The sequence below is a fragment of the Lathyrus oleraceus genome, chromosome 7 (assembly GCF_024323335.1).
Source record: "Lathyrus oleraceus cultivar Zhongwan6 chromosome 7, CAAS_Psat_ZW6_1.0, whole genome shotgun sequence".
Taxonomy (NCBI): domain Eukaryota; kingdom Viridiplantae; phylum Streptophyta; class Magnoliopsida; order Fabales; family Fabaceae; genus Lathyrus; species Lathyrus oleraceus.
In genome coordinates, this window is record NC_066585.1 from 234,454,966 (window position 1) to 234,468,066 (window position 13,101).

Consider the following 13,101-nt stretch of genomic DNA (forward strand, 5'->3'; position numbering starts at 1 on the left):
AATAGGTAGACTTATTAGAAATAATTACATATATATATATATATATATATATATATATATATATATATATATATATATATATATATATATATATATATATATATATATATATATATATATATATATATATATATATATATATATATATATAATATTACTCAAATGCATTTTCTCTCATCTTGCACGAATAGTAATTAAAATACATCAATTACCAATAAGGATAATTTGATAAAATTGTTATTCTTTCTTTCATTTATCATATTTTGTTAATGCGTGTGAAAAGGTTTACTTATGACATTTATTATTTTTTCTTTCTCATGTAACATTAATATTTATTTCATTAAAATTCTACCCTTAAGCTAATTTTTCGAATATTACTTTTAAATTAATATTATGCACACCCTTCTGAATTTTAACATTCTACTATGCATTCAATTTATAATAATTAACACAATAATTAATAAAGACCATTTGATAAAATTATTAGACTTTTATTCATTTACAATTTTTTAAATTAAAAAAAACTTAAAGTGACATTTAATATATATAATGATGGGGTCACTATTGATGTAGTAGACTTTTTTTTTGGACAAATTAGTAGACCAAGACTTATAGAGATAATGGAAGGATGTTTACATATATATAAAAGTTATTGTATACATGAAAGAGATAAGAGAGAAAATGGCAGGCAGAGTAGAGAAGATGTATTATCTTTCTTTCTGATATATTTGAGGCGTGGACTTTTTGCTGAAATTGAAAATTGAAATCAAAGAAGAATCATCGTGTGTGTTTTTGTTCACTCATTTTGTAATCAATAATCAATAAAGTGAATGGTAGGGGGTGGAAATGGAGAGTGGCCTGGTGGGGGGTTTAGTCCGGGTCCGATGACTCTGATTTCGAGCTTGTTTGGAGATAACGATGACGGTAAGACATTCTCAGAGCTTCTCGCCGGTGCTATGTTGGATGTGGAGCATGGAGGAGGAAGAGACGGTGGCTTGTCACCGTTGGCCATGTTTGCTTCTCCACCTCAGGTAATAAACCTCTACAGCTCAATTATTGTTGCCATGTTTTTGGCCCCTTAAGCCGGATGAAATGATGATGCACTAATGTTCATTTATGGCTTTGTCTAATTCATGTGTTTTTCACAATTTCTTCAACAAAGGAATAGTTAAATGAATTATTATCATTGCACACAATTAAAAAATATATAAATGAAAAAATGAATATTATTTTTATTAGAAATTATGAAAGTAATATTAATTAAAAGATAAAATTGAAAAAGTAAATAATATTGTATTGGAAATAAAAAATAATCATTTATTTTGAAACAATTTTATTTTATAAATGGATCACTCGTTGTTGGAGTAATTGTAAAAAAATATCTGATTTTATTCTTTCGTTTATTAGAAAAAAACTATTATCATTTAATTATTATTTTACCAATAATATTTTAAATTATTTATTGTAGAAACAAAATAAATAAAATGAGATGATAAATAATTAAATATATTTTAAGAATCAATAAATAATTACATGAAAATAATAAATTTTATTTAATTATACTAATATGTTTAATAGATAAAATTTGAGAGGTGTATATGCATCACAAGAATTAAGAATGAAGATTTGTTAATATTTACTCTCTCCTTTCTACTAAAATTAAGTGTCCTGTTTCTTTATTATTATTATTATTATTTATTTTTAGTTAACAATATATTATTTTTTGGTATATATTTTAAAGATAATTCTAAAAAATAGTAAATAATGTAATAAATATTTTTTATTGAAAAATAAATTTAAATTTAATTTTTTTTTACTCACATGTAGGGTGAAAATAGGTTGGTTGAGATAGATTTATCAAAATTAAGTGTGACCGACCGACAAAATTAAAAAGTTAAGGTTCAAATAAAATTGGCAATTGTTATTGTTAACAATAACATAATCACTCTGAATATGAATTGAATTGCTTCTGTTTCCTTATTCTCCTATCAGCAATCACTAGCACAAGCCTATTCAAATGTTCAAAACCAATTTGAACATCCATTTTCTTCATCAATAGTGCCTACAAATACCTCATTCACACAACTTCAAGCAGTTACATTCAACAACATTGCACAACAACGCATACCAAACTCTAAGGAACCAATAGCAAAATCTGTTGATTATTCCTCTAACACAGAACAAACATCACAACAGTCTTGTTCTGTGAATGTCGACAAAGCTAACGACGACGGCTACAACTGGAGGAAGTATGGACAGAAACAAGTCAAAGGTTGCGAGTTTCCTCGAAGCTATTACAAGTGTACACATCCAAGTTGTCCTGTGAAGAAAAAAGTCGAACGCGATCTCGTTGATGGACATGTAACTCAAATTATTTACAAAGGAGAGCACATTCACGAACGCCCTCGTCCAAGCAAGCTCACAGAGGATAATTCAAATGTGCAACAAGAGTTGTTAGGAACAAGTGACAGTGACGAAGAAAAAGATCATGAAACTGAGAAAAATTATGAACCTGATCGCAAAAGAAGGTAAGGGTTGAGTTTGTAAAATCATGTTCTTGTTGAGATAAAACATTTATACTGTCAACTAATCAGGAACCATTCTTTATATGACTTTTCACATAGGAGTGCTGTCTCAAAGCCTAGAATCATTGTGCAAACAATAAGTGATGTAGATCTGTTAGAGGATGGATATAAATGGCGCAAATACGGGCAGAAAGTTGTCAAAGGAAATCCGCATCCAAGGTGATTACATAATTAAAACTACTTAATTATATAGTCAAACAATTTAGTCTTTGAACTTTTGTACTACTATATCATCTTAGCTATTACTCACGCTCTGATCGTGTAGTCATTAGTCATCATCCCGACTTTAGTTTCTGTCTTTTAAGAAATCAAGTATACATTAGTACGACCTTGCTTGAACATGATATGTTATATAGGATTGTACTACTATATTATTGATTTCTAAGAAAATAGAAACTAAAGTTTCGATGATAACTAATATCTAAACGATCAGAATGTGATTAACAAAAACTTGAAAAGATGATAATGTGCATTCTTGTATGATATGTAGGAGTTATTACAAATGCACAAGCCCGGGTTGCAATGTTAGGAAACATATTGAGAGGGTTTCAACGGATCCTAAAGCAGTAATGACAACATATGAAGGAAAACATAATCATGATGTGCCAGCAGCTAAGACTAATAGCCACACCATTGCCAACAATAATAATGCATCACAGCTAAAATCACAAAATGTCATACTTGCAATGCATAATGTCGACAGAAGAGGTCAGCAGCAGCCTTCAGCAGTGGCACGTTTAAGGTTGAAGGAAGAGCATAAAGCATAGTGTTCTTATTTTATATAAGACTGGAAGCATGTGTCTGCAATAACAAGTCATCTTTTAAGGTTTGATGTTTTTTTTGGTATGAGGCTAAAGTTTTGACCAAGGGCTATAAGTCCAATTCATGGTATCGGTAGAAAGTAGCATGGGAAATATGTGTGATTGGTTAATCTAATATGTAAAGTAGCATTAAATGATGAAAAATGATTTGAATACATTATTTCTCTTTTAATTTTATTTATTTATTTATGTGCCCAAACAAATTTAAAATTTGTGATTATGTGATTCACTAGCTTTTAAAATATACCAATACTACAAAACAAATCTTTTCCCTCACTTAATAAAAAAAATTAACAAATAAATTGAGATAAAATTCTATGACACGCTATGTTATTTTTTTCTTTTTTAAATTATCATGTATTTTTTTTGTTTATAAAAAATCAAATGGTAAATTAATTTAGGAGGGTACATGCTTCGATTTTCGGCAACGGTAGTTTTTGTTTTGTTTTTCTTTAAAATAATGTCTTTTTTATTATTTAAGACTTTTTTATTATTAAATATTATATTTTCTCGGATTCTCAAATAACCGAGGGGTATGATACATAGATTTTACTATAAAATGATTCATTCACTAAATTTTACCTTAAACCTAACTCACAAGTTCATACGCTCCATACTTTTAGACATCCTTATGTCTGATGGATTGCGAGACAAAGAAAAGTTGATTATGTGTTTTTTTTCTTCGTACACCGACCTTTAACAAATTATTTTTATGTTCTTACAATCTATCTCATGTAATAATATTGTTGTTCACGTCAATGTTAAATGCAATAACTTTACATTGTTGTTAATCAAAAATAATTTTCTATAATATATTTTGATTTTTTCAGTTGACAACATTGAGAAATTTATTATTAATCATATTGCATCACACAAAGAAATTGGTGAATAATAAAAAAATTGAAAAAGGAAATAATATATGTAACTTCAACTTTTTTTCCATTCACCTTGACAATATAAGTCATATATTACATCGCTTCTTTTAAAAATCGATGTTAAAACAGAAGGAAAAAATAAATGTGTTTATTGAGTTTCTTCGCAGTACTTAAACAAATATTTGTCATCCATTTAATGAGTATCAGCGCTTAAGACACTGTCATTAATGATCCGCGTAAAACCTATAAAACATTCATTCAAAAGCCTTATGTCTCATTATAAAAGCATTATGAATATAAAAAATTTATCATAAAAACATTGAAACTTATTTGTTTTATATCTTAAACATTGAAACATATAGGGGTGGCAATTGGATCCATTAACACAAAATCCATCCAATCCATCCATCAAAAAATCCATCCAATCCATCCACTAAATATAAATTAAGTTAATGGATTGATCCAATCCATCCATTTATAAACATGGATTGATCCAATCCATCCAACACATTTTAATGATCCAATGGATTTTTTTATTTAATTTTAAAAAAATAAATTTTTTCAAATATTAAAAAAAAAATTGAAAAAAAAAAATATTTTTTTGAAAATACAAAAAATATTAAATTTTTTTATCTAATGTTAAAAAAATGAAAAATATATTTTTTTATGGTCAAATAATTTTTTTATCTAATGTTAAAAAAATAAATTTTTTCAAATATCAAATTTTTTTTCGAATTTTTTTTTTTAAATACCAAAATTTGATTTTATTTTCGATGTTTTTTTACGAATATAAAAAAAAATCGAAAATAAAAAAAAAAAATTTAAAATTTTTTTTTTTGAAAATAAAATAATTTTTCTCAAAAAAAAAACTGATATTGTTTTATTAAAAAAAAGTAAAAAACTTTTTAATAAAAATAAATTTCAAAGAAAAATTTTAAAGGAAAATAAAATGGATGGATGGATATCCATCCACTAAAAATATGATAATGGATGGATTGGATGGATTTTTATTCTTAATGGATGGATTGGATTGGATATTTTTAAAAAACTTTTAGTGGATTGTTAATGGATAATGGATTGTTTTGATCCATCCATTAACGATCCAATCCATATCCATCCAATCCATCCATTTTGCCACCCCTAGAAACATAATTCCCTATGATTGATTGGAAGAGCGGAAAAATATTTGATTTGAGGATCAATTATTTAGGTTTAAGATTTGTGTTCTTAAATAATCATATAATAAAATATTTATTTTATTTATCTAAACTCTTTCTTAGTTTTATCTCCAAAATAAATACATAAAATATCAAATATTTGATATTCCCCAAGATTCAATGAAATGAAGATCCATCATTTGTTCTTCACCTAAAAGTGATGACGATGAATAAGATTCAAAATTTGCTATATATTTTTACTTTAATATTTTGTGTAAACAATATAATATTTTGTGTAAACAATGTAATTTGTAAGCAATTTAATTTAATATTCGGTGTAAACAATGTAATTTGTATTAAAAAGAAAAATTATTTTCCCCTTAATTTTGATCATGAATCAAGAAGTATGTGGCGCTAGCTTAAAAATACAAAAAATGTTTTTGCTGGGAATCAAACCAATGATCATTTCAACTATCTCCTTGATTATTCAACAACCAAGGGGTAAAGTGGCATATTTTCATGACGCATTTCATTACCTTGCTTGTATCACTGAGGTAAAATTCAATCCGCATCCGACGTAACATGTGTTTTTTGTAGTAGTGAACACTCTATCCGTATTAACTTATAAGCAAAAATCTAATATTTCAGACTTAATAAGAAAATTTAAATTTTTGTGTCTTTTTTCAAATATATTTTATGGAAAGATGTAAAAATAATTCGATTGAGTGTTGCATTTAAATTTATCTCAAAAAAGATGAATTTTTTAGAATAAAATAATTAAATGAAATAAAATTGATGATTTTTTGCTTATAATTTGTAGTGTTATATTTCCAAATATCTCTGCCTAGGGTGGTAGCTTAGGGCCACCCTAGGAAAGAGGCGATGACACAAGGTCGCCCAAAGGGAGGTACCATATCGCCTCTACGTTTCCTTGCCCCCTGATAAGAAGAAATATGAGATAAGATGTGTCTTGGATAACAAGAAAGTTAAGATAGTTACTGACCCACATATTTCTAAGAAATAGGAATTCAATAGTCCATCCTTTAACTGGGCAGGCGAATACCTTTTCCAAGGACCCTTAAGGATCATGAATCCCTATAAATACCACATCCCTTAAAGTAAGGGGGTCAAGTCATTCTTACTCAATACCACCCAACACAGGTCAAAGAACACTTCGCTACCAGTAGTCCTAACATCAGTCATTTAACTGCCCGCATGCAACCTAGCAATGTCGGTCGCCAATAGGGTCTCTCACCCCACATGAGTTGGTCCATCAAATAAACTCAAAACCTACCATACATGGCTACTTGCCACCATGAGCTAGCCCTAATCTCATTCGTGTAATATACCTATTAGGGTCTCTGAGTCTCTCTGCCCTTGTAGGGGGAACACGCACATACCTTGTACACTTTTGGACAATATAGTGGCACTCACTATGGGGCCCCGATAAAACTAACTTTGGCTACATTTCCTTTTAACAACTACACATTTCACTTCAACCATATCATCTTCCTTTTCCTTTCTTATAGGAGATGACTGACAGGGTCCTACACCACACAGCAAGAACCATCATCGGAGGTATTTCTGAGAGGGGCCTCTCTAGAACCGCTCGACGAAGATATACGAGGTGAGTGTTTGCTGCAAATATCATATCCTCTGGTTTCCCTAAAAACATTTCCGGAGAAACCGGGGCCAACATCGTTTTCTCTAAAGAAGATGCATTGTGCATCAATCCACATGACAATGACCCATTGGTCATCACTGTCCAGCATGCTGATTGGGATATCAAGCGAATACAACTTGTCGAAGTAGTGTGCACTCGACAGAGTCAAACAAAGTATGTATTAACTGTATTCGATAGAAAGTCAAATATAACTTGTTGAAGTTTATGTTAGTTAGTTACTTTGAGAATTACTTTGTGAGCAAGTAATCTCATTATAAATAAGGATGTACCATACTATTGTAATGTGTGTTGAATAAGAGAAATTCAATGAGAATAAACACATAGAAAAACTCTATAGAATTTGATTCATCTTCTTCCTCATTCTTACAAACCCCTAATTTATCTTTTCTTCCCAATTACTTTCACATATTTCTTTTCTTCTCATATCATCGTGCACGGGAATCATCTTACAACCAAGGAGTAGTTGAATCACTCGAGTGAAGAGTGAAGAACGAGAGGAGTGATCAATCAAAAAGATTGATTCTCGATCAATCAAGATTGATTCGGATTATCTCCAAGATTGAGGTTAATTCTAACACCTGGTATCTATAACACTGGTTGCGATTCTTGGGAAGAGAAGAAACATGGTTTCAGGATTACTAGAAATCGACATTTCAAATTAAGTGTGTGAAGAATGTGTTCAAGCAAAGAAAAACATGAATAACTTCAATAAAGATGCAGGAAGCAATTCGAAGGCAATCCTTGAAGTTATATATTCAGATGCGTGTGGTCATATCTAGGTAGATTCGATTGGAGGTAATAGACACTTTGTCACATTCATAGATGATTTTAGTTGAAAACTGTGGACATGCCTAATTAAGAAGAAAAGTGACGTGCTTAAGGTGTTCACAAAGTTTAAAGTGGTCGAAAGCTCAAGACCCCGAGAACTGATGGTGGTGGAGAGTATGTTTCCAATGATTTTGAGGTTTTATTTCATAAAGAAGGGATTGTACATGAGGTGGTTCCAACCTACATTCCATGGCAAAATGGAACTACTCAGAGGAAGACTAGAACCATCATTAACATGGTGAGGAGTATGCTAATAGGCAAGCATTTATCTAATGAGTTATGGGGTGAAGTTGTGTCGACTACAACATATATCATGAACAAATGTCAAACTTAGAAGTTATAAGGAATCACACCAGAAAAATGTTAGTCTGCTGTTAAACCTAACTTAAGTCATATGAAGGTGTTTGGGTCCATAACACATAGACATGTGCCTGATCAATTGAGAAGAAACCTTGATAGCAAGTCAAGCTAGATGATCCTGATAGGATATCACTCAAATGGTGGATACAAACTGTTCAACCTAGTGAAAGCAAGTTGTGATCAACAGGGATGTGATCATAAATAAGCTTAAGGAATAAGACTGTAATAAAAACATCAAGAAAGATTCAATGAGAATTCCATGTGACGAACCAGCTAGTGAAGTTGACAAAGGAGTTCGACAAGAGGAAGTCAGAGGTCAAGCAAGCACAAGTATACCTCAAAGAGCAAGAAACATGCATTCAAGGTTGCAGGGATGTGTAATTACATTAGTTGATGTGGTCGACGATGAAGGTGAGCTTGTTCACTATACTTTCTATGCAGATAATGAGCCAGACAATGTAATTGATGTATTAAAGGACTCGAAGTGGATACAAGCATTGAAGGAGGATCCGAAGTCCATAGAAGTTAACAATACCTAGTCACTAGTCGAATTGCCACAAGGCAATAAGGCAATTGATGTGAAATGGATTTACAAAGTAAAGTGAACCTAAAAGGAGAAATAACCAAACACAAATCCTGACTTGTAAACAAAGAATTTCTTCAGAGAGAAGGAATCGAATTTGATGAAGTCATTCCATCAGTTGCTAGGATCGAAACAATCAGGTTGGTTGTTGGCCTAGCAAGCATGAGAAACTTGTATATGTGTCAGATGGGTGTGAAATGTGAATTTCTTAATGTCCATTAGATGAAGAGGTTTATGTAGAACAACCAATTAGGTTTGTGAAACAAGTCCAAGAAATCAAGTTATACAGACTGCATAAAGCCATGTATGGACTCAAGCAAGCTCCAAGAGTCTGGAATAAAAAGATAGATAATTTCTTAAGAGAGAAGAAATTTGTAAAGTGCACAACTCGGCATGGAGTATATGTTAGAAGAAGCAGGATTGAACTGCTTATTTTATGTCTCTATGCTGATGACTTGTTGATAACGGGTAGCTGCAAGAAGGAGGTCAAAAACTTTAAAGGTGATTAAAGCAAATAGTTCGAAATGTCTGATCTGGACAACTTTTCACGCATCCTTGGTATAAAATTTTACAAGAGTAGTAAAGGCATAATGATACGTCATAGGAGACATGTAAGTTGTAACACCCTTCTAAAATACCCCAAATATTTAATTTAAATATAACAACATATCAATCAGAGTAATATGCAATCAAGGGTGTCACACAATATTTCACAATATTATTTAGTCATGCTCATTATTTAACTCAAAACATAGAGTATTGCACAATACGCAGCGGATAGAGATCAAATCGATCATTCAAAACATGTAACATATCACATGTAAAATGGTTCACAACCAATCAATAAAACATTCAAAACATCCCATCCCGATGTTACATCTATCAGAGCATGACCCACTAGGAGACTACACTAGACTCCAAGCATTAGCTTCTACTCAACTCATTGCTCGTTACCTGAAAAATAGTTGTAAGGGTGAGTTCCTCAATCGATATAACAAGCATTATAAAATATCATGTAATGCTAAGTAAACAACACATTTCATCACCCCAAATCAGATTACACATTCAGTAACAGCAATATCAACTCAATCATACTCAATATCAACACAACACACAACACACCACACACGTATAATACTGGAATACATCCATTCATATTATACGCCATACATCAATTATGCAATGAGACTCCATGCATGCGGTACCGACTATTCGTGAACATATAGTTCACCTCACCGATCAAATCCAGATACGGCTACCAAGCCCACTAGTCCCACTCATTTGAGACCTAGTGACTCACTCACTAATTCCTCACCACGGGAATTAGCTACCACCAACTCACTAATTCCTCACTATGGGAATTAGCTACCACCATAAAGACTACAATATGCATGCTAAATCACCTAGCAATGCAAACATCAACAACAGTCCATAATGACTAACTCACTAATTCCTCACTATGGGAATTAGCTACCACCATAAAGGCCACAATATGCATGCTAATTCACCTAGCAATGCAACATCATCAACAATAATCCACAATGGACATATGCTCACACTCTAAGCCATAAAATAGTCCATTCACAAACACATGCATAATATATACATTCACAACATTATGCATATCATCATACATCATCAACACATGTATCAAACACCATATCATGTCGAATAATTAATCACAGTATTAGCACACTCTACTAATACCCTTACTACTCAAAACAACAGGAAATAATCCCTATTACATCATCTGCCAACATATGCCAACCATCACTTAAGTACACAACATTTAAAACACCAATTTTCCACTCTGCAACAGTGTTAACCGGTTAACGTCCTGGGTTAACCGGTTAACGCAGCACAAACACGCTTCCTGCCCAAAACTTAACAGTGTTAACCGGTTAACGCCCTGGGTTAACCGGTTAACGCAGACAGAACAGCAATATCTCAGAAAACACAACAGTGTTAACCGGTTAACGCCCTGGGTTAACCGGTTAACGCAGACAAAACAGCAAATTACACAATACAACACAGTGTTAACCGGTTAACACCCTGGGTTAACCGGTTAACGCAAGACAGAAAGCTGTCCCTGCGCTAACACAAGGCAGAATGCAGAATTCTCCGCATTTTCCGCCGTTGGAGGACTTCCGGACCTCCGATTCCAATTCCGTAAAAAGCTATACATTAGGGAAATTACAACACACTCAATTACAGGTTCAATTTCAGTTTTCACACAACATGTCCATCACAATTTTCAGCATTCAACAGTCCCGATTAGGGTCAATTCAACGGTTTATCACTACCCATTACATGCTAACCCATAATACCCATTAAACGACGATAAACCCCCCTTACCTGATTAATCCGGCAAATCTTTGAGCTTCAAGCTTTTCTCTTCTCCAACCTTTGCCCTTGCTCTTCCTCTTTCTCAATCGCTTCTCTGTTTCACGTGAAAACCTTTTCTTTACCAAAATGGGCTCTTTTCCTTATTTCCAACTTATATATATTTTCCAATTTATATTATTATTCCAATAATAATAATAATTTAATAATTCCAAAAATAATAATAATAATAATCCAATTATCTAATTAAATTAATAAATATATTATTAACTTAATTTAAATAATTATCATATTATTATCGGGGTGTTACAACTCTCCCCCACTAAAAGAGTTTTCGTCCTCGAAAACATACCTCAAGCGAATAACTCCGGATAAGACTCCTTCATCTGACTCTCCAGTTCCCAAGTCACATTGCCACCTGCTGGTCCTCCCCAAGCTACCTTCACCAAAGCAATCTCTTTACCCCGCAACTGCTTCAACTCTCGATCCTCTATCCTCATAGGTGATGTTTCAACAGTCAGGTTATCTCTCACCTGTACATCATCTATTTGGACTACATGCGACGGATCATGAATGTACCTCCTCAACTGAGACACATGAAAAACCTCATGCAAATTCGCAAGCGACGGCGGTAAAGCGATACGATAGGCTACCTCCCCTATCCTCTCCAAAATCTGATAAGGACCAATAAATCGAGGTGTCAACTTCTTCGACTTCAAAGCTCGACCAACTCCCGTTATCGGAGTAACACGAAGAAACACATGATCTCCCTCTTGGAACTCAAGTGACTTCCTCCTCTTGTCATGATAACTCTTCTGACGACTCTGAGCAATTCTCATCTTCTCCTGAATCATCTTAATCTTTTCCGTAGTTTGTTGAACAATCTCCGGTCCAACCACAGCACTCTCACCGGACTCATACCAACATAAAGGTGTCCGACATCTCCTACCATACAAAGCTTCAAACGGTGCCATACCAATGCTCGAATGAAAACTATTGTTGTAGGTAAACTCAATCAAAGGTAAATAACAATCCCAAGCACCTCCTTTTTCCAAAACACAAGCCCTCAAAAGATCCTCTAGTGACTGAATCGTCCTCTCAGTCTGACCATCAGTCTGCGGATGATATGCAGAACTCAATCTCAGCTTAGTTCCCAAAGCCTTCTGCAAACCTTCCCAGAACTTCGATGTAAATCTAGGATCTCTGTCCGAAACGATACTCGACGGAATACCATGCAAACTTACAATTTTCTCAATATACAACTCAGCTAATCTCTCTAACGATAATCCATTCTGATCGGAATGAAATGAGCCGACTTCGTCAATCTATCAACAATCACCCAAATGGATTCAAAATTCTTATTTGTCCTCGGTAAACCAGAAACAAAATCCATACTGATACTATCCCACTTCCACTCCGGAATAGCCAACGGTTGCATTAGCCCAGACGGCTTCTGATGCTCAATCTTTGACTTTTGACAAGTCAAACAGGAATAAACAAAACTCGCAATTTCTCTTTTCATTCCCGGCCACCAAAATAACTTTTTCAAATCATGATACATCTTCGTAGCTCCAGGATGAATACTCAGGCCGCTACGGTGTCCTTCCTCAAGAATACTCTTCTTAAGTTCGGTAACATCCGGAATACACACCCGACTACCAAATTTCAAAATACCATTCTCATCAACTCTAAATTCACCACCTCGACCTTGATTCACTAAAGTCAACTTATCAACCAAAAGCACATCGGATTTCTGACCCTCTCTAATCTCATCCAGAATACCACTCGTTAATTTCAACATTCCCAATTTAACACTATTGTGAGTACTCTCACACACCAAACTCAAGTCTCTAAACTGCTCAATT

At 33.0% G+C, this 13,101-nt stretch overlaps 1 protein-coding gene across 1 annotated transcript; it reads left to right on the forward strand.

Annotated features, from left to right (window-relative positions):
* Positions 1-585: 585 nt before the first annotated feature.
* LOC127106018 (probable WRKY transcription factor 26) lies at positions 586-3,561 on the forward strand. Its single transcript, XM_051043297.1, has 4 exons — positions 586-1,031; positions 1,993-2,528; positions 2,625-2,744; positions 3,076-3,561. Exons 1-4 carry the CDS (start codon positions 831-833, stop codon positions 3,350-3,352), a joined length of 1,134 nt encoding a protein of 377 aa, XP_050899254.1. The 5' UTR covers positions 586-830; the 3' UTR covers positions 3,353-3,561.
* The last annotated feature ends 9,540 nt before the right edge of the window (positions 3,562-13,101 follow it).

Excerpts from the sequence above, each read along its gene's own strand:
- LOC127106018 (XM_051043297.1), top strand. The coding sequence starts at position 831 with ATGGTAGGGGGTGGAAATGGAGAGTGGCCTGGTGGGGGGTTTAGTCCG. Across the intron at positions 2,529-2,624 it reads GAACCTGATCGCAAAAGAAG|GAGTGCTGTCTCAAAGCCTA; the intron begins GTAAGGGTTGAG and ends CTTTTCACATAG. Across the intron at positions 2,745-3,075 it reads AAAGGAAATCCGCATCCAAG|GAGTTATTACAAATGCACAA; the intron begins GTGATTACATAA and ends TATGATATGTAG.